The sequence below is a fragment of the Bombus pyrosoma genome, linkage group LG13, assembly GCF_014825855.1.
Source record: "Bombus pyrosoma isolate SC7728 linkage group LG13, ASM1482585v1, whole genome shotgun sequence".
NCBI lineage: Eukaryota > Metazoa > Arthropoda > Insecta > Hymenoptera > Apidae > Bombus > Bombus pyrosoma.
In genome coordinates this window covers 1684240-1705694 of record NC_057782.1, presented here as the reverse complement: position 1 = coordinate 1705694, position 21455 = coordinate 1684240, and the positions used below count along the sequence as shown (strand labels likewise).

The following is a 21455-nucleotide window of genomic DNA, read 5'->3' as shown; positions in this document are numbered from 1 at the left end:
TGTGCAAAATATATGATATAGCAGGTGCGACTACGTAATTGCTGATAAATGTCTCGATAGAAGCAATAGATACGCATATATGTAGGTGACAAACAAATTGCTATTGACTGACACTCGTTCTTAAAAGATTTGCGTAAAGAAACATTAATTCTAGCATGTAAGATGATCGAGAACATAACTGAGGTGGGGCAAAATTGTGAGGGCGAGTAACTATGAAGAGAATGGTTAGACATATGAACAGAGGCAATGGGAAGGGAAAATCTTCTTGCGCGTCTTCATATAAATGCTGGCAGTAGGTACTTGTACACGATACTGCAGATTCGGTCTTGTTCAAAGCGACAACACACAGCAACCATCATCATGCAGCGTATAGTGAGTGTTTGTTTTACACGTCTATCGATATATAAGTGATTGAAAATTAAAGTGAACAAGATTTTCAATAAAATAATTCAATAATAAAAGAATTTACAATATTCAAAAATCATAATTATTAATATACATGTATAGATCAGTTCACAAGGTATTACATTATTTCATTGAACTGATTATAGTTTCTTTGCAGTTTTACATTATTTACCTTGAATATTTAGTTAGTTACATGCAATCTGATCGTGTGGTTATAGAACAAAAGTTGTTTTGACAAATTTCGTTTTTCTTGGCGAAATTTCTTTGTTTATGCGAAACTATATCGTAGCAATATTTGATTATCATAGCGTCGTTATCTTGCAACGTAAATTGTTAAAGTATCATGCAAGTTATATAACGTTCTAAAACGATTTTAAAGGTACCACAAGTTTTGTAAATCTATTAACAACATGAAATATGCAACCAGACGGTATTTATATAATAAAATTAACAGGCTTTACGACGTTAACTCGGAAAAGTTGATATTAAAATTGTTAACGATTTCAGTTATTGGCGTTCACTTTATTTGGCTGCGCTTTAGGACAGTATGGTGCGTTTCGCGGTTTCCCAAATCAAAATGCTTATCGACCAACACCTAGGCCAGCCTATCAACCAACGGTTCAACCACAATATACACCCCAGTATAGGTATGCATTTACCTCATCCAACAATAAATATCAAGTCTAGTAATAACAAATATCAAATATTATACTAATATTCTGGAGTATAACATCTTTCATCTTACAAATATTATAATTTATAAACATATAGTTATCAAACTGTCACAAATGAAAAGGTATATAATGACATTAATATAACATACAGCTCTTCTTTTATATTTACGTTTACCTATCTCTTTTGCGATAGCCCTGGGAGGTTTATAGCCATACGTAGTCAACAGAAAGATACCTATCCAGATGGAACTTACACGTTTAGCTACGATACCGAAAATGGGATTTCGGTTGCCGAAAGCGGACGACCTCAAGGCACTTCACAGGGACAAAACGAAGTAAGATTCCATCATTATAATGTTGATGATTATCCTAAACGAAATAAAAATTAGTTACCTTAGAAAAATACTTATTCTTGCTGTAAACTATATTTGTAATTTTTACTATGACTATGCCGCAAGTAAGTAACATGTCATATTACGAAAATGATCGAGAAAAAATTTATTTGTTCACATTGTTTTAATTGTTACAATTTCGTATTGCGACTAATCATCTGTTTGTATTATATAGCAGCAGTAGGATACCTTAGGATAATTAAAGTTGTATCGCAACTTGGCATTTTATATGTTGTATAATATATGCAATATGAATGAATTCCAAGGCGCATACCTTGATAGGTTGATATCGATGAGTTGTAATTTCCTTTTTTCGCAGGTTGTTCAGGGCAGATATTCATATTCCGCGCCAGATGGAACTCCCATCACCGTAGAATATACAGCAGACGAAAATGGTTTCCATCCACAAGGGGCACATTTACCAACTCCTCCGCCCATCCCAGAAGCAATTAGACGAGCTCTTGCTGCTAATCCACCTGGGCCTGACGACTCAGATTATAGGCAGCCATATAATTCAAACCTCTACCGAAGATATTAAATAAAATATTAACTAACTAAATGATTTTAAGAACTTCTAAGCTTGCATTTAATCTTTACGGCCTTACATTACGACCAAATGTCTGTACATATGTATATCGTATATAACAGAGATACCAAGATTCAAAACTATATAACAGTCACTATACGATAGATGAATAAATCTTTTTTATCTTCTCTCACTCTATTCCATGTCCTTTTGTATTTTTCCCCTTTATTTAAAGATATTTCCTATAAACAGTATTTCTTATTAAGGCAATTCATTTTGTTTAACTTTATTTACTGCTTGAATCATATTTAAGGCAACGTTATTTATTACCCAACGCTTAAGTTTATGTAATGTCCATAGAAGTTATACGACCATCGTCATAATGCTTCACGCCTAGGGCATACCAAAATGCAGGTGTCGTGTAACCTGGAGAAACAAGTGATCTTTTCGAAGTGATAACTTGCTCCTCGTTTATGTTGTATTTAGGAATTTATTAAAATCGAGATGATTCGAGAATGCGTCCAATGTCTGTATTATACAACTGAAAAGATATGAATTAACGATACAAATGATGTAAAATATAATAATCTAATGACTATTAAAATATAATCAGAATTAAAATTACATGTTTGAATAAGCAGTCGTATAAACGCCATAAATTAACTAACGTGCATATTACCTCAACTTTTACTTCCCAAAGAGATTTTCAAGTACATATGCTAACAATCCCCTCCTCTCTCTCTCTCTCTCTCTGTCTCTCTGTCTCTCTGTCTCATAAAACTTTGCCAGTGTTTAAAACGAGAAAAATATTAACTAAAGACGTGCAACGAAAGTAAGAGAAAGAGAGAGTTATCTATAAACAGAATTATATAGAAGTGGAAATATTTTTTACGAATATAAAAACGAAAATAAAAGACATATACGAAAGAATATAAATCAAATAAGAAATGTTTTATACAATTGAAAGAAATTATTAAGAATAAGAATGAATTGCAAATGGAATTTCTTAACGCAACGACATCGCCTGTACAAGGTCAAAAATAACTGAACTCGATTACAAGAAACAAATCAACTTTTTCGCCTGTATTAAGCAATCTGTGGACTCGATAGCACTCGACACCGCTCAATACCAAATTACAATTATGTGTAATGAACCACAATGAAATACAGTGTACGTATAGTATGACCTGTACATAGCTCGTACCTTAATAGTGCGGGAAAGCATGCTAGTTGAACTTCAATTGCACCATGCCTCTGACTGATACGTAAGAATTGCGGTAAAAGAAGAGGGCTGGGATGAATCCAGGTGAAAGTGTTCTATTGGATCTTTCATTATCTTACATTTTTCTACAGATCATCCCGGTCAAGGACTGTCTAACACGAACGATGCAACTTGGGCGGTTCCTACACTTCCTTCGAACGTTCATCCACTAACGATCTTGTGCAAAACGTAAATTCAACTAGAATGCCCCAATTTGTGTAAACATACCAGATATTCGAATGTTATTTTCTGTATTAGGCTCGCAAAATTCAAAGAAAGTATATTAACACTGCTCAACTGTGTTAATTGAATAATATATTACTTCGTATGATAAGTGTTGTATTTGTAAAAACTTTTAATCATATACACGTTACGTACATACTAAAAATCTATATTTACTCTCTCGTGTTCTGTTGACATCTTTATAAAAAATATTAATTTTTTTTGTTATTTATTTATTTTATTTTTAAAAAATTATTACGTCTTTTTTAAAACTTACATAGATTTCTACATGAACTATTTTTTAAGTGCATCTTCCTTTCTAACACACTTTAATTCTATGCTCTTTCCAGATTGACGATATTTCAAACAATCAATATTTTATGAAACTTGTACGGAATGTATCTATATACCCACGAGAGAAAATTAAAATATATAAAAGATAGAACATGAAACAAATCTTACGTATCTACTTTTATGTACATGAAGTCAATTTTATGTATTTGAAAAGTGCTTCTTTCACAGGAATCCTATATTCTTCTTATGGCACTAATCAACGAGCCTTTTCATATTCTGGAAAAGAAGAAATTGGATAAATTATTTGCTCAAAAATCATTACAATTTTAGGTCTTTTCAATTACATTTCTGTTTATCAGTATTCTTTCGCTAACGCATTGTTATGTAGTAGTATTGTATAGCACTACTGTACTGCTATCTACTATCTACTGTTGTATCTACTGTACTATGCAATCTGTTGCTAATATCGATCGGTGTAAGGTGCTATTAGTAAAGTTTCGTTCATTGTCAGAAAATGCCATTATTTTATACATGCCATGGCAGGATATATTTTCGACGTCGCAAAGCTATCGTAAGAAGCATCTTAAAGCATCGTAAAGAAGCATATTTCAAGTCAAAACGTTCAACACGTGCGTGCTTCTAAAAACGCATTGCTTTATAAAATTTATTAATCGTACGACATACAATATGTCCGATTTATCTGTAAACAGTTAAATATCTCGAAAAATGTACATGTGAGGTACGAAAAGTGATTGGGACAAAAGTTAGAACGTATCAGGTAGCACATATGCTTGTACGATTTATGCGACTTTGGAATGACTCTGAAATACCCTATGAACATTACGTTTACGTTTTTAAATACATATTCTTGCAGCTGACGTCAAAACATTTCCAAAGCCCCATATACTAATGTGTTTTACACAAGACAATTTCGAGATACGAAAGGCCAAAGTTGTCACAAAGAGCTTTCCCTCAGATACGATGGGAAAAATTATTATTGTAATTTACGTGAATCCCACTCATCTGTGGATGATCGTGCTGAACTGTTTTGAGCTGCATCACATTACGTTGCATTACTCGCATAAAATCGGCTCTTTCGAGTACCACCATAATGTGCAACGTCCGAGCGAGTAATTTATATCTTGAAATTGCACAAAATACATTCGTACGTAAGGCTTGGAAGATGTTTCGACGTCAGCTACAAGAATATGTAACAGAGAATTTAAAGACTCGTTAAAAAGCTTAATCTCAATCTGCTGACTATCGCCTGAATCATTTTTTCCTAGCTTGTATATTTTCCGAGATGTTTAACGGTTCACGAGTAAATCGGATACACTGTAGATATTTTTCTTTCTTTTTAAATAATTAAAAAATAAAATAGATTCCCGCAATTTGCTCTGTAGAACATTCGGCGGATTGTTTCAGTTGTTAAGGATAGCGTGAGGCTGCAAATCTCGTAAGAATACGTTCATATTTCAGTTTGCGTCACTATCTCCTGCTGTTGTTTCTTTTTCAATCTTCTAATGGTACTGTCGATGTACGGTTATTGTTTTTGATTTACATCTGTCGGATACTCGCTGAATGTCCTCTTTTACAGTCAGGATTTGAAAATCTTTGCGTATTTCTTCATTTCATATGTAGCAAGATGCGTCTACTACCAAGTCGTACCAAGTATGATCGACTGCACGGCTTCCACTTCGGCGATGTGGCTTCTAGCCATTGTATCCCATAACTGGATGCCGTACGTGTTGCTTTGATTATGTCTTTATAGATTAGTAGCTTGTTTTCTATATTTAACTCTAAACGGCCACCCTGTATACAATAAATATAGAGAACGATTAAATAGCAATTAGAAAGAATGCAAATATTCCATTAAGATACTTTTGAAGTAAAACAACTTTCGTATAAAACATTTTCTGCATTATCGACAATTAAGACGAACGTACTGTGTATATCTTACTGTTTAGAAATCGAAGAAGAGTGTATCAAAATCTTTTTCAAATAATCCCGATATACCCATTTCTTTTATCTTATTGTTATTTATTAGTATTTATTATGTTGTTAAAAAGAATGCGACATGCCAACATTTTCTTCTCATCAAATTCTAAAAATATATAACCTTACCTTATATAATTATATCCTTATCAATGTTTGATTGGACTAACGTCCAATCTTTTTTTGAGATTTTGAGTTGATAGAAACTCGGAGAATAACAAAATGCTGTTGCTAGCACTTCATAAGACATATCTAAGAGGATGTTAATTTCGTTTTTGGAATTTTGTAAATAGACAAAAAATTATTACGGCTTAGCTAGTTGTACCAGTAATGGGACATAATGACCAATCAATGTACTCGAATATCATGTATAGAAAAAATCTAATAGTGACATCTATAGTTAATCTAACAGACTAAATAAATGTTTGGTCAACCTATCGGTACATATCTTTTAATTACCCTGTTGCGCTGTGCATGTAATAAAAAAACTAATAAAAACGGTCAATCGGATCCAGTGACTTTGAAGAAAATAGAATATTGTTCACACAAAGCCACGAATCACAAGACGTGTATTAGTGTATTAGCTATTATTAAACAAATAATTTTCGATGGATTCATCGATACAACAAAACGAAAACAGTAGAGCAACGTACTGTAGACAACCATTCCATCAAACGCGATGTAATTTCGTCTTGCTTCTTGTATATTGGATGGTATTTAATTGAGGCACTATATTTTTTTCAAAATCATTGAAGTCCTACCGTGCGTTTTTATTATCTTCCTCGTTATATGCAAATTGAAACAAAGTAAGTAGAAAAGATCTCGCCAAATAGTGAATAAATGAGTCTTACTTTTAATTACATGATAAAGATACTCCTTTGTCTGTATAGTAAGTTAATTGTTAAATTACATATTACTAAATATCTAAATGAAAAATATAATGACAATTGACTCGATACATCTAATTTATATACGTGTAGGTTCATGTGTACGTTTCATGGTCGCAGTATAGTTTAACGCTACTGTAGTATCGGGTAAATTTAGGTATAAATTTTTCCCTGACTATTTACAATTTATTTACAATAAATTGAATATACAGGTATTAATTAGACAGAAAACGATGGTTGTTTAACTGGAACTAAATACAAAAATCACACTCTATCTCAAACAACTCTCGCAACTCAATAACGCTAGCAACTCTATCTCTCAACAACGCTAACAACTCTCGCTACTCGACAACGCTAACAACTCTCGCAACTCAACAACGCTAACAACTNCAACTCTATCTCTCAACAACGCTAACAACTCTCGCAACTCGATAACGCTAACAACTCTCGCAACTCGACAACGCTAACAACTCTCGCAATTTGACAACGCTAACAACTCTATTTCTCAACAACTCTGGCAACTCGACAACGCTAACAACTCTGGCAACTCGACAACGCTAACAACTCTGGCAACTCGACAACGCTAACAACTCTATCTCTCAACAATGCTAACAACTCTATCTCTCAATAACGATAACAACTCTATTTCTCAACAACGCTAACAACCCTCGCAACTCGACAACGCTAACAACTCTATCTCTCAACAACGCTAACAACTCTATATCTCAACAACGCTAACAACTCTACTCCTCAACTTCTAGACTAACTCTGACTCTCGATTCGCACACTCTGATCTCTCGATCAATGCTCCTCGAAACCAAAATCGTCCTTCTCCTCTAGCGTTGGTTTCCTTTTTTTTTTTCTAATCTCACTACACCCATGCTCCGCAAGAACTAGATGAACTAACAACTGAAGGGCAGACGACACTGCTTTTATGATTTGATCGATCTTTAATTAGGCCTTTTTTCCGATACTACACTACTAGGTTTTTTCCATGAGAAAAGAACGCCAAAATATTAAAAGGCTATATTACTAATATATGAAGCATTCGACAATACGTTTTGCTAGAAATCGAAAAAATTACGGTAAGAGACAACTTACGTGTTAAGTAACGTGAGAAAAAGAATGGAAAAATGATTAAGTCCATAGAGGATTATTAAAAAATTCATTATATCATAAGTGACGTTAGCCGATATATCGAATCAGTTTAATCAAGTTCCAAACTTTTGGACAGGATAGAAAGATGTATCAATCGATACAACTACAACAATATAACTCGTTTAAAAAAAATTTTCTAAGCTCCTTTCTAATGGTTCGAATGAAAAATGGAGCTTGCTTAAGTCACGTGTAACATGCAATTATTTTCACTTTTTATATTGGAATACATAATTATTTATATTTTTCTAAACGTTTATTCTGTTACACACGATAATTATTTTCAGAGAAACTATCTATCTTTTCAAGAATTACTTTATTCTTATTATGAATATATATTTATGGTTTCTATCCCGTTTATTTTAAAAAAGACTGTTGGACACAGACAGTGGCATTTAACTTCCAGAGTTATTAGCGAATTACAATACAATTATATTGTTCACATTCTCACAAACATCGACATCCTATTTCTATTTTTAACACACATTAAACACATTTCCTTCTACGTATTTCAAAATTTATTAACGATAATTTTCTACGAATTGATCGATTTTGGGTCGCTCAACTGTAAATGCGTCACATGTAAGCATAAAGAACAAGGAAAGCGATCAAGTGCAAAGGGATCCAAGCACAACAGTGCGAGAGTTCAATTAATTTCTATTTGTTTAAACTGGTCTGTTTAAATATGAATTCTGTGAGATGTCTCATTGTATCTCAATTGTTTTCTTTGTTGCTTATTCTTATATTTGCAGGTAATAGCGAACAATTAGTAGAAAATGATCGTTAATAAATTTTCAATTACGACCTAGAAGAATTAATACGTTAAAATAAAAATTATCAAACAAAATAGAAAAAGGCCCGCGATGTTTATAAGAACGTGAACAATTTCATTGTAATTCGCTAATTACTCTGACAGCTGAATGCAATTCTAAATTTTAAAAAATGACATTTCAGGTATACGTAATCCAAGATATCAAAAAATATTAAAGACAAAAATTGCGCTACATGTGGGAACAGAACCGGATATCCTTTCTTGCTTCGAAACTTCGGGAACGTAGAGGCACATGAAATTATCGGGCAAAAACGCGAGTTTCGCTTTCTCTGCCACCGTCATCTTCTTATTGTAACGCCAAATTTAAAATCCTTCAGTGACTTATTGCAGTAGCAAGCGTACATGTTACACTATTGCCGTTCACATGTTTTGGCAAACGCACGTTCCGGGTTAGTTGGATAACCCTGTATGCATGCTAAACGTAATTTCATATAACTGAAGATATTAATACTTAAAATCAACCACGGGCGCGCCACAGCCAACTATACATTTCTCACCACGCTCGGACAAGCCAACACCATTAAATTGGTATATTTTATTATATACTTTGTAAGAACAGAGAAAATACGCAATTAATTGGGAACAATTCTAACTAAACAATAGCTGATAATAACAAAAAAAAAAGAAAAAAAAAGAAAAAGAAAACGCGTTGCTAAGGTTAAAATGGGAGATCTCCCCGATCGGTCATGCAACGATTTACTTTAAAGTGGAGGGATCTGTCCGATCGGTCATGCAGCGATTTACTTTAAAGTAGGGAGTGTTAAGGTAGTATTACAATCAGTTTCATGCGGTAACGTAACAATTATATTACAATGCGTATGCGTTAATATGTAATAATCGAAAATCGTTTCCTAGAAAAGATAAACAAAAATTAGCCAAATTTATGAACACTTAAGAAATATTGCTTTATTATTTCGTATATTTTATATTATAGTTAAAAATTTATAAATAAATTATAGGCTATAGTGATTTCGTCGTCGGTGATATCATTTTGCTTATTTTATTTGCTGTTTACCGATTATCAATAATAAAAGCAACTAACTAAATCTAGTTACAGTAGATGGCACGTCGGGAATCAGTGACGCTGTCGCTACAGAGTTTTTGCTAGTAATGGAAAATACCTAACCTTAAATTCGGTTTACATCAATTTCTTTATCTGTCGAATAAAGTGTCGTTAAAATTTCTTAATATTTAAAAAATTTAACGAATACAACAATGCCTGATCACTTAGGAGAAGACATGCGAAAAGTAAAAAGCGAAGAAGGAAAAGAAGAGAAAGAAATAAAGTGTAAGCTTTAAATATTAATTTGCCTTTAACTATGATTTAAAAGAATTTATTAATGTATTATTTCAGCTCTCGATGAAGGAGATATTGCTTTGCTTAAAACTTACGTAAGTGAAATTGTATAATAATTTTGGTAATAATAGATAATAAAATATTAATAAAAAATAAATTTAAATTAGAATAAAGATTCTTGGAATTATTCTAACAAAAATGACGCAAACATATTATTTTTTATACAGGGTCAGGGACAATATACTAAAAGTATTAAAGCAGTTGAAGAAGATATACAAACAATAATTAAACGAGTTAACGAATTGACTGGAATCAAAGAGTCTGATACGGGTCTTGCACCGCCTGCTTTGTGGGATTTAGCTGCAGATAAACAAACTTTACAAAATGAACAACCATTGCAAGTTGCACGCTGCACTAAAATAATTAATGCAAACTCAGACGATCCTAAATACATTATAAATGTAAAACAGTTTGCAAAGTTTGTAGTTGATCTAGCAGATTCAGTTGCTCCTACTGACATCGAAGAAGGAATGCGAGTGGGAGTGGATCGTAATAAATATCAAATTCATATTCCACTTCCACCAAAAATTGATCCAACTGTAACAATGATGCAAGTTGAAGAAAAACCTGACGTCACATATAGCGATGTTGGTGGTTGCAAAGAACAAATTGAAAAATTGAGAGAAGTAGTTGAAACACCTTTATTACATGTTAGTATTTTATAATCATTAAATTATTTTTTTTTTTGTACAAGGTAATTAGAAAAAAATAATTTGTTTATTACAGCCAGAAAAGTTTGTTAATCTGGGAATTGAGCCACCTAAAGGAGTATTGTTATTTGGTCCACCAGGTACAGGCAAAACTTTATGTGCTAGAGCTGTAGCTAATAGGACAGATGCCTGTTTTATTCGTGTCATTGGTTCAGAATTAGTTCAAAAATATGTTGGCGAAGTAAGTATAACATATGTCTTGACTTGGAATTATTAAGCAATGCTTAACTAAGAAATAAAGTATGCAGGAGTAAACAAAAAATCATTTTTAAGCAAATATAATGTAGATTTGCAAACTAATGATACTTAAATCATTCTTTTTGTTATTTTGTTAATCAGACTTTTGATATTTCTGATAGCTTAAGTATTTATAACTTGTTAATGGTGAATATACAATGTAATTCATAAATGCATGTTGATATTCTGTCAATTACTCTACACATTAAAATAAGTTAAAAACGTCATATGCATATATCTCCTGTATACCTTAGCTTTTAAGTTATGAATCCCCTGATGTAATAAGTATTTTAAAAACGTGCTTAAAAGTCAATTTTTGTACACAAATGTACGTGCTCAGAGATGTCTAAATTCTCTAGAATAACTTGATAACAGTTTTTGATACATTGTCTGTAAAATCACTTATATTTTTGTGATAAAAATGTCTAAAATATCCCTAAAATAAGATTTTCAAATCAAATTTAACAACTTTTTTAATATAATTGATACTATATACATATTTAGTCAACGTACATTGCAAATACAATTGATTTTATAATATACATAAAACTATATTAAAATTTTGATTCATCAAATCAAATCAAAAAGTTGAAAATCTCAAAAACAATACAGTTACTGGTGCAAGGTTTGATTCATATGCTTAATAAACAATAAGATTTATTATATTTCTAGATCTGTTAATTTTTTGAGTTATTAGAGATAGAAATTTATGTTGTTGAAATCTGTAAAAAATTATTAAATTTGTAAAGTATACATACAGTCAGTGTAAAAAGAATTTGTACAGTAATTAATTTCAGCAAAACAAATTTTAATACATAACAAATATATACATATTCTTGGAAGTCTTCAAAATAATTTCCATTTAAAAAAATGTGATACAGTTACAGTTTAATGGAAAAATATAGTAAGATTTAATGTCTAAAGGGTACTAAGTCACAAAATTTAATTATTTTAATACTTAATGTCATTCCCTTTTGATTTTATTATAGCTTGAAGCTGTCACGGCGTTGAATTTATCTAATTAATAAGTAGTCTACTAAATAACCAAAAATATTATCCCATTCTTCCAAAAATGCCCCCTTTAAATTATTTCGTGATACATGATGAATGAATGAATTCATACAACATGGTGAATTCGTATTTTTCCTTTCAGGTAATCCAATGTATGTATTTTAATAATATTTATATCTGGAGATTGTGGAGGTCTTTTAAAGTGTTTCTGAACATTATATAAGACTCTGCTCGCATATTATTAACGTTGTGTTTTCGATCATTATGATCCCAACATTTTTATGATGCTTGCATCAGAATGAAATTGTCTTTAAACCCATTTTTTCTGCACTTTGGTGAAAATTATTTTTTTGAATCTATAGTATTATCTATAATATTTTTGTCGAAATTAAATTCTGCACAAATACTTCTTACACTGACTACATATGATATTTTTTTATAAATGAAATTCAGTTTCTAATTATATTCAGTTTATAACTACGTAATAAGAATAATAAGAATATTCTATTTTCTGAAGTAAACATAATAATATTAAATTATTATTATTATATTAGATTGAGTAATAAGTTCATTTGTGTATTCTTAAAAGACACATGAACATTTTAGTACTTTTGTATAATATTAATCAAGAAATAATTTATTCACTCTATTTCTCTATAAATATGAATATATCTTTCAAAAAAAGCTCAAATACATGTCTTTTTATATTCTTTAAATAAATTTGTGTGATGTCTTTTAATATGATATATTAATGAAAAATGAATGAACATATTACTCAAACCAATATTATATCATACTATATTGGTATTATCAATATTGTTGTTGTTGTTATTATTGTATTATATTGTACATGTAATTACATTATATATAACTGTTATATCTAACAGGGTGCTCGTATGGTAAGAGAATTATTTGAAATGGCACGTAGTAAAAAAGCATGTTTAATATTTTTTGATGAAATTGATGCTATTGGAGGAGCTCGGTTTGATGATGGAGCTGGTGGTGATAATGAAGTACAACGTACTATGCTAGAATTGATTAATCAATTAGATGGGTAAAACATATGTTTTATTACTTTCAATATTATTATCATTTCAATCAATTATTTTCAATAATTAATAATAGGTAATATATAACAGGTAATGATGATATTTATATGATTTTAAATATTTTAGCTTTGACCCACGAGGTAACATTAAAGTTTTAATGGCAACAAATAGACCAGATACATTAGATCCAGCATTGATGAGACCAGGACGTTTAGATAGAAAAGTAGAATTTGGATTACCAGACTTGGAAGGACGAACACATATTTTTAAAATTCATGCGCGTTCAATGAGTGTTGAAAGAGATATCAGATTTGAACTGCTTGCACGTTTATGTCCTAATAGTACTGGAGCTGAGATTCGATCTGTATGTACAGAAGCTGGTATGTTCGCAATTCGTGCACGTCGGAAGGTAGCTACAGAGAAGGACTTCTTAGAAGCTGTAAACAAAGTGATTAAATCTTATGCTAAGTTTTCTGCAACTCCTAAATATATGACTTATAATTAAATTTATTATGTACACTATTCTTATTTGTTCTAAAATATAAGAATATTACAATATTGTACTGCTAATTATAATATAATAATTAATTTTCAATTATTAAGTATATAATAAATTGTAATTTGTTTCTTATTTAATATTGTACTTTCTTTACTTTTATACATATTTTCTCATTAAAAATAATATTTCCTTGCTTATACTATTTCGTTCTTTTGAAAACAAGTAGAATTGGTTTTTAAGACCTCATGAAATTTAAATTTTAATGGGGCATCTGGTTTGTTGATTAATAAAGATATCGTTCCAAGTTCACCCCCATGCCAAAAAATCTTGAGTCGTTGACACATCTGTACAAAATAAGAAGATTATATTACTTTATATATAAAACAATTGCATATATTTTAATCGTACCAAAAAAATTATACAACATATAGTACCAAAAAATTCCTTTTTAGAAAGGGCTAACAAAATAAAAGTTAATCTCATTTTTGAGAACACATTATGAAGTTCTAATCAGTATAGGTGAACAAAGCTAGAAGAAAATATAATCGGTCGTGAAATAAAAAAATTTCAAGAAATGTAAGGATAGCACCAATCACAACACAAGATAATATTGTATAATATTTAATTAATAGCAAGAAAACGGAAGAATTATAAACAAGATATTAAACTTGAATATTACTGTTAAAAACTATATATTATTTTTTGTGTAGGCATAAAAATGTCTGAAAATCAATATTCTATCAAATATTAAAAACTTACCCTTAATAACAATACTTGCATATTTTGCTCTGCAAATCGTCTAGCAATACAAGATCTAGGACCATGACCAAAAGGTAACAATACATATGGATGTACTGATTTTCCACAATTTATTTTATTGCTACTTTCTGAATGTTCACGTAGCCATCTTTCTGGTATAAACAAGTCTGGTTTGTTAAAGTATTCAGGAAGACGACAAGTGACTTGGTTTTGTGTTACAACAACAGTCTAAAAGAAACGAATGAGGAGAACATATTTTTACTTTGGGTATTTACATAAAAAGAAAATATGTAGTTCGAGGAGCGACGTGAAAGACTCAACCGTGCAGGCGTGCAAATCCGAGGTGAATTATAAAAAACGCACCACGAACCTACACGCGCAATCGGGAGCCGACACAAGCTACTTGAAGCGACCACGTGACAACACCCACTGAGCAGATCTGCTTATTTCTAACGTTAGCGATGAATGTTCAGTTGTGCCATCACTAGCACACACACTTCCAAAAAGAAAATATGTTACATATAGCTTTCCTAATATAACAAAACATTATTAAAAGTATTAATAAAATGAAGCTGTTATCCATTGAAAGTGAATTCTATTGAAACTTATAGCACATCAACTAATTTACATTTTGTTAAGATTTATAACTTACCCTTTTAGGTACTTGATAACCATTAAGAACAATGTCATTTTGCAATATGCGACCTATTCCTATAGAAATTGGATTTAATCGCAAGCTTTCCTTAATGACAGCTTTGGTATACAAAGCATTTCGCAACACACCTGCTGTTATTGGTTGACTATGATCAGCTATAAACTGTGTGGCTTCAATTCTCAATTTTTCTTGAATATCTTGGTGTCTTGCCAGGTGATACAAAGCAAAAGCAGTACTGTAAGTAGTCTAGGGATACAGAAAATTTATATATTTAATTCCTCTTTTTTTATAATCGTTAGCCTACACTATTAAATTAGTAATGTTAATAAAAGGATACGGATTTTAGTCAAATTCAATTAAATTTTTATATTGTGTTTAAGCTTAAAAATGTATAGCATATTATAAAATAATATAAGTTATATCATAAGCTTTTAATAAGACATGTATCTATTTTAAAAATATAATAGTATCTATATATATATAATGTTTCTAATAGTAGTATTTATACCCATAATGTTCCTAAACATTATGCTTTATATAAAAACATATAACATAACATAATGAACATTAATTATTTTCAGACTTAATATCATATTAAATGATGTCATCATGTAGATATTTACTTGTTCACTATAAAATGTATATATATAATAATGTATTTGTTTTCTATAAAATAAACAAATTTTACACATGTAAATAAAGATCCAAATTTCCTATTTATATATTCAATTAATACAGTAATTATGTATTTACAAATATCTAAATATTATTCGTATTTCTTAAATTAATAATAAACATGCACATGCATAAATATAACACTAATATTGTAATAATGATATGTATTATAATATTTACAGTATCTATACCAGCAAGTAACATGTCACAAGCCATGCCTACAATATCCTTAATATCCAGAGCAGGATTTTCTAAATAGGCATTTAAGAATGATTTGTTATGTCCAGTTTTCGTGCTCTGTTTTTTCTGAGATACCAATTCTAATGCAACCCTAATACATTAAAAAGACATAACATATAAGGTATAGCATTTAAAAATAAGCTAATTATAATGTACAGAATGAAATATTTAGATTGCTTGAGCTTTCATTGAGTTAAGCTGATTGATACAAAACCATATTAATACACACACATTTCTGTTTAATTATGACAAATATTGTTAACGTGGCGTTAATAATTATTTTAAGCATATAAAAACCTTTTGTGCTTTTCTTATTGTAGAACTTACAATATAATGATAATAAATTATACAAATTATCTATGAGTAACTTCAATAAATTCATGATTTTGAAGACTTTGTATAATGAGAAATAATCTAGTAATCATAAACAATAAATAATAATCCCGTGTAAGATTAAAAATTATTGCTTACATTTCCATGTATGCTTGTGCTTTACGTAATTTTCGGTACAATGGGGTTTCAAAAAAACGCCATAATTGCAATCCATTATCCAACTTTAACATTACGCTATTTGTTGTAAAGGCAGCCTTGATTAATTTTGAACTTGTAGAATTTTCACATCTTTCTTCTTTTGAGAAACTATTCAATCTTACATCAAAAACAACCAGACATGTCACTAAAATCAAATATAGAAAAGATTATTAGACATTAATAGTACATCTTTTTATTTATATGTATATAAATTTATTAATAGTATGTGTGTTTGTTTGTCTATTAAGAAATGACACCAATCATTAAATTTAAGTATAACATAGTTCAAATTTAGGAAAAAGAATGTAATTGCAAAAAAGAAACTTCAGTTCTATGTACATTAAGAGATATGTGAGATCATATTACATTCAAGGAATAAGCGTGATAAAAGAGGTAAGAAGTCATCAAACTCCTCATTAACACATAATTCAATAAATTCTTGAATGACATCATCTGTTTCTTTTAAATAATTGATCACGTCTTGAGGTTTACTAGAAACTTTTTGGAACTCTTTTCGTAATCTCCACCATTCTGTTCCATTTCTGAAATTTGTAATACTATATTAGAGTAAATGAATTCAATAGAAAATTGTATACGCATCATATTAATACTATGCTCAATATCTATTTCTTCAATATCTATCTAAACTATGTACTATATAAAGATATTTATAAAAACTAGTTTTTAACAATAAGTAGTCAAGGAGTCAAGTAGTCAAGTGCACAAAATTTTACTAGATTAATTTCTTCATAATTTAACTCGTTTCTATTTAAACATTTAAAAAAATTATGAATGCTATATCCGAAAATTACAAATTTTTTATAGGGTTTTACACTAAAATTAGATTACTAAAAACTTAATATAATAACAACATCTGTAAGAATTGGCAAGTGCTTTTCTAATGTAACTTTTTATAACGTGTATTTATTACGTTTTAATCAATCCAATTCGGTTAGAATTATATTCAATATTTGATATCCAAAAATTTGACTATAGTGCAATATTTTAACAAAATACCTATGTACTACATATGTATATGCACTATATATAAAAATATGCTGAATCATTAAATACACATATAGATTTTACATACTTAGTACATATAGACGTTTATCTCTTTCATATCTGATATAGATATTCTAATTAGATATACATATTTTTAAAAGGCAACAGTAAAACATTATAAAAGGTTATGTATGCCTTTTAATAACATACATATGTACATGTTTCTTTTAATTACAAAAAAAAAAAGATAGACGTGTAGTAAAATATAAAATTGTTTAAAAAAGTAATCTATACAGTATTTTATGTTTAAAAAAAAATAAAGATTGTATGTACAATATTTTGTTACGAAAAGATTAAGAAAATATATGTACATATAAGTATATAATAAAAATCTTGCAAAACAATATGTTATGAATTTACATTTTGATTTGAATTACTATTTGTTGGTCTAACATCAAATAGAAAAGCATTTAATGCTCCTGTGTTTGTTATTAACTTACTAGTAATTAAATAATATAACTAATTAACAATATAAATTACTATAATAATTTTACTTGATATTAATTGGAACATTTATAGTCTAACATCAGGTATATAAAGTTAGCTATAAAGCTATATAAAGTTTGTACAAAAATTATAGTAAATTGTTGTAAATCGTAAAAATATGTGTATTACGTGGGTAATAAACCTCCAGTGTTGTATACATCAGTGCGATCTTTTCGATATTTCAAAAGTGCTAAATGACTTCTCCTTTCTGGATGCAAACCTGATTCCGCTTTGAAAATTTCTGCTATATCTTCCGGCCTATAAACCAATACGATATTTACATTAGGTACTATTTCTTCGCGTACTAGCGGCCCAAACTGTTCCAATTTTCTTTTTCCGCTTTCATATAAATTTGTAAAACTATATTCACCTGTTAAATATTAACAAATTTAAATAAAACAGTATTAATATAATCAGGTTGTAATATTAAACAGTCGCGAAAAAGAAATTTTTATATAAAAGAGATCGCTTTTTCTAATTTTTTTAAAAGTACTATGTATCATACTTGAAAATATACAAATACATATTTATTTAATGTAATAAAAAATTCATTCACACAAAGATTATAATCAGATATAGTAGTATGCATAGTAAATACGTATAATTTACTTTTATAATTATATCATAAATACTATGTCAAGGTGTTTCTATTTGTTTGAATTACTGATGTTGAGATGTACATAATTAAGATGTATAGTAATTTTTAAATTGAGTTTGATTTTCTTACCTATAAATGGTAGATATTTGTAAAGTGTTCCAATAACTGGTAAAGATTTTGGTCCAGGAATATCATTGAAAGCTTTTGGTTGATGATCAGTCGTTTTGATGTTACATTTTGCAAAATTAACAGAGTAAAATTTAATATAATATAGCTTCTTTTTTGTCATATATGGAATACACTTCTGCAACCATGTGTACATTGCACTTATACAATGATGTAAAAAATGGATTGAAGTAAATATCACAATTTTCTAATGAAAAAGATTTAACAAGAATTCAGGAGTAAAGTGACTGCATCAGACTGATTTTAAAGACTGTGTCTGCACCTTTTGATACCCGTTCGTGCAAGAATGTGTCGTTCCTTTTTTATTTTATCATCTCTTTCTAACTTTGCGTCATCGTTCTCTGTCCAGCTTGCACATAGAATTTCAATGTGTTACGTACCATCGTCTGAATTCGATGTGTCGGCGATAAAACGTTTCATTAATGGGTTCTATTACCTGACAAAGTCTACGAACAAAGATTACCCAGGAAGAATTAGATCTTTAACAAATCTTAATTTGACGTTGTGACAATAATAAATTAAGTTCAACATTAATAATAATTAGCAAAAACTTAACAATTAGTAATAATATCGGACCCCGTTTTTCTATTAAATTAAATTTTTGTATATTTTATCATTTATGTGTTATATGTATGTATGTATCGTTATTCTATATTTATAATGAAATGTAATAAATATAAGATAAAATAGTATAACAAAATAATATATAATAAATTATTAACAAAAGCATTTTTAATACCTAATATTTGAAATAAAAAACGAAGTACTAATTACCAAGAAGTTTAATTTATTGCTGATTATACACATACTATACCTACAACATATTAATTACTTCAAAGCTGTGATATAAAATTTCTATATACTTGATAATATTACATCTAATTATATCATTATATTAGTCTCCGATAATTATAACAGCATGAAGTAAATTATAACAATATCAAAATTATTCAGAGAAAGATATTATGTAGTACATATATATTACACTCATTCTAAAAATTAGCGATATATTCCTTTTATTAGATAAGGATGATATCTTTATCATAGCGAAATGAGAAAATATTATAAAATCTATAGTATCATTTTGTATGGAACTACGATCTATGATTATGAGTTTTGAAAGGTTTAGATATAATAATAATGTAACTCCTCGGATGGATGCTATTTTATCTTTTTATATCTTATATTTTTTGATAAGGGAACGTCGGTGATTGATACACACCGATTTTCATGAAACTGTGCACAGGTGTTTATTAAATCCACTTAAGAGTTTTTTTTATTTTAAGGAAGAAATCAACCTTTTATCTGATTCGGTCCACCTATATAAGTACTTATAAATTGTAAACGATGTACGACATCAAAAAATGGTTAAAATAAAAGCTATACTGTGTCTTGAGACGTACAAATTCACGTGAAAATTTTTTGAAAATATGATTCTTTTATGTAATTTTTGTAAAAAAAAAACTGATTTTGTCAAAAAATTGTTCACACACATTTATAGGTCTCAAAACACTTGTGCACAGTTTCATGAAAATCGGCTTGTATCAATCACCGGCGTTCCCTTGTCAAAAAATATAAGATATAAAAAGATAAAATAGCATCCATCAGATGAATTTTTTGAGATGTAACATAATTCATTTAAAACGCTTTTTGATAAAACCAATATGTAACGAGCTATTTTAGATAGTAATTCTTATTCACTCACCCTGTATGTCAAATAAAAGATTCATGTAATGAATAAAATATACGTATTATTCATGCTGTTTCTTTCAACTTTTATCGATCCTTTTGCTTATGTTTAGCATCTGTTTCGTATTTAGAATTCCTTGACCCAATTTGAAATCATACATGATAAAATGAATTTTACCTGTATAAGGTGTATACAATATTATGTAAGTACGTCACGACTATCATAATGGTATACTATATCTTTGAATCGATGGAGATATATTTAAAAAAATGCATTGTATAAACCATGAAACTTACCATTTGTCTTTCGAACTAAAAAGAAGATATGTCCTTAATCATCGAGTCGTTAACCGAAATTGAGAGCACCTTCCCGCTATATATGCATATATATGATTGATCGATTCTGAATTTTCGATCAATCGCGGGGAGACGCGAGATATCACGTCAACGAGAGTCGTAAATTCCCGCTTCGATTATAATAATCGACATCACGATTTGATCGATCCCCTGATTTCAGTTAAGATAATAGGGGTGGTTGGTTTGATACAACATCGCGGTAACAGAATCTAAAATATGTATATTTCTATCAATTTACTATACAATATGGACACAGAATTCGATGATTACAGAACGTGAGTCAAAAGATCAACTGTCTGCTCTCATGTAATCTGGAGTTTCTGGAACAACCCGGCTTTTCCGTTATGCAAATACTCGATTCCTCAGTGATTATTGAGAGCGTATAATAGGCCTAAGGACTGTCTTAAGGACCAGCTATGAACCGAAACATTAACAGGATTAAACATAATGTTAAAGGCTAAACTAAAGGCTTAGGTTTATGATGGGTCCTTAGGTCTATTGAAGTCGGAATTATGGTATGTGAGGCCTTGACGGCCAGACCCAGAGTGACGTCACATGGTCCATCTGGCGCCACGTAACAAATTTAATAAATCCTAGTAGCGAGAAACAGCAAATCGGGAATCGGCATTCAAACTCTAACAGTTGCTTTAGTCGCTTCGTTTGGTATTATAAGTATAAAATTAAATTAATAAAATTATGCAATGATTA

The 21455-nt window shown here is 29.8% G+C and overlaps 3 protein-coding genes and 2 long non-coding RNA genes across 7 annotated transcripts; 2 read left to right on the top strand and 3 right to left on the bottom strand.

Annotated features, from left to right (window-relative positions):
* Nucleotides 1–215: 215 nt before the first annotated feature.
* On the top strand, nucleotides 216–2195 carry LOC122574176 (endocuticle structural glycoprotein SgAbd-2-like). Its single transcript, XM_043741429.1, has 4 exons — nucleotides 216–372; nucleotides 913–1052; nucleotides 1273–1414; nucleotides 1791–2195. Exons 1-4 carry the CDS (start codon nucleotides 247–249, stop codon nucleotides 2007–2009), a joined length of 627 nt encoding a protein of 208 aa, XP_043597364.1. The 5' UTR covers nucleotides 216–246; the 3' UTR covers nucleotides 2010–2195.
* Nucleotides 2121–3633, bottom strand: LOC122574178. The gene is made up of 4 exons (XR_006318932.1): nucleotides 3202–3633; nucleotides 2677–2850; nucleotides 2328–2538; nucleotides 2121–2239 (listed from the first exon to the last, which is right to left on the bottom strand). It is a non-coding gene; the product is annotated as an uncharacterized LOC122574178 (long non-coding RNA).
* A 6-nt stretch (nucleotides 3634–3639) lies between these two features.
* On the bottom strand, nucleotides 3640–6078 carry LOC122574177. 2 transcript variants are annotated; one of them, XR_006318930.1, is made up of 3 exons: nucleotides 5899–6078; nucleotides 4119–5586; nucleotides 3640–4050 (listed from the first exon to the last, which is right to left on the bottom strand). It is a non-coding gene; the product is annotated as an uncharacterized LOC122574177 (long non-coding RNA). The 2 variants fall into 2 exon arrangements; XR_006318931.1 differs by having other exon boundaries at nucleotides 5443–5586.
* Nucleotides 6079–9731: 3653 nt separating this feature from the next.
* Nucleotides 9732–13605, top strand: LOC122574483 (26S proteasome regulatory subunit 7). The gene is made up of 6 exons (XM_043742138.1): nucleotides 9732–9931; nucleotides 9998–10035; nucleotides 10168–10650; nucleotides 10727–10891; nucleotides 12846–13012; nucleotides 13134–13605. Exons 1-6 carry the CDS (start codon nucleotides 9859–9861, stop codon nucleotides 13510–13512), a joined length of 1305 nt encoding a protein of 434 aa, XP_043598073.1. The 5' UTR covers nucleotides 9732–9858; the 3' UTR covers nucleotides 13513–13605.
* Nucleotides 13303–20568, bottom strand: LOC122574482 (cytochrome P450 302a1, mitochondrial). 2 transcript variants are annotated; one of them, XM_043742136.1, is made up of 10 exons: nucleotides 20407–20568; nucleotides 18645–19147; nucleotides 18047–18287; nucleotides 16733–16908; nucleotides 16307–16511; nucleotides 15776–15926; nucleotides 14918–15166; nucleotides 14266–14493; nucleotides 13749–13850; nucleotides 13303–13444 (listed from the first exon to the last, which is right to left on the bottom strand). In XM_043742136.1, exons 2-10 carry the CDS (start codon nucleotides 18835–18837, stop codon nucleotides 13421–13423), a joined length of 1569 nt encoding a protein of 522 aa, XP_043598071.1. In that variant the 5' UTR covers nucleotides 18838–19147; nucleotides 20407–20568; the 3' UTR covers nucleotides 13303–13420. The 2 variants fall into 2 exon arrangements, with proteins under 2 accessions (XP_043598071.1, XP_043598070.1); XM_043742135.1 differs by having other exon boundaries at nucleotides 13661–13850; nucleotides 20407–20567.
* Between the last annotated feature and the right edge of the window lie 887 nt (nucleotides 20569–21455).

Coding starts and splice junctions, on each gene's coding strand:
- LOC122574482 (XM_043742135.1), bottom strand. CDS start 18,837: ATGTACACATGGTTGCAGAAGTGTATTCCATATATGACAAAAAAGAAG. Junction 18,288..18,644: donor CAAATATCTACCATTTATAG/GTAAGAAAATCA, acceptor AATATTTAACAG/GTGAATATAGTTTTACAAAT. Junction 15,927..16,306: donor GCACAAGCATACATGGAAAT/GTAAGCAATAAT, acceptor TTAATGTATTAG/GGTTGCATTAGAATTGGTAT.
- LOC122574176 (XM_043741429.1), top strand. CDS start 247: ATGGGAAGGGAAAATCTTCTTGCGCGTCTTCATATAAATGCTGGCAGT. Junction 373..912: donor CCATCATCATGCAGCGTATA/GTGAGTGTTTGT, acceptor TAACGATTTCAG/TTATTGGCGTTCACTTTATT. Junction 1,053..1,272: donor CAATATACACCCCAGTATAG/GTATGCATTTAC, acceptor CTTTTGCGATAG/CCCTGGGAGGTTTATAGCCA.
- LOC122574483 (XM_043742138.1), top strand. CDS start 9,859: ATGCCTGATCACTTAGGAGAAGACATGCGAAAAGTAAAAAGCGAAGAA. Junction 9,932..9,997: donor AGAAGAGAAAGAAATAAAGT/GTAAGCTTTAAA, acceptor GTATTATTTCAG/CTCTCGATGAAGGAGATATT. Junction 10,892..12,845: donor TTCAAAAATATGTTGGCGAA/GTAAGTATAACA, acceptor TATATCTAACAG/GGTGCTCGTATGGTAAGAGA.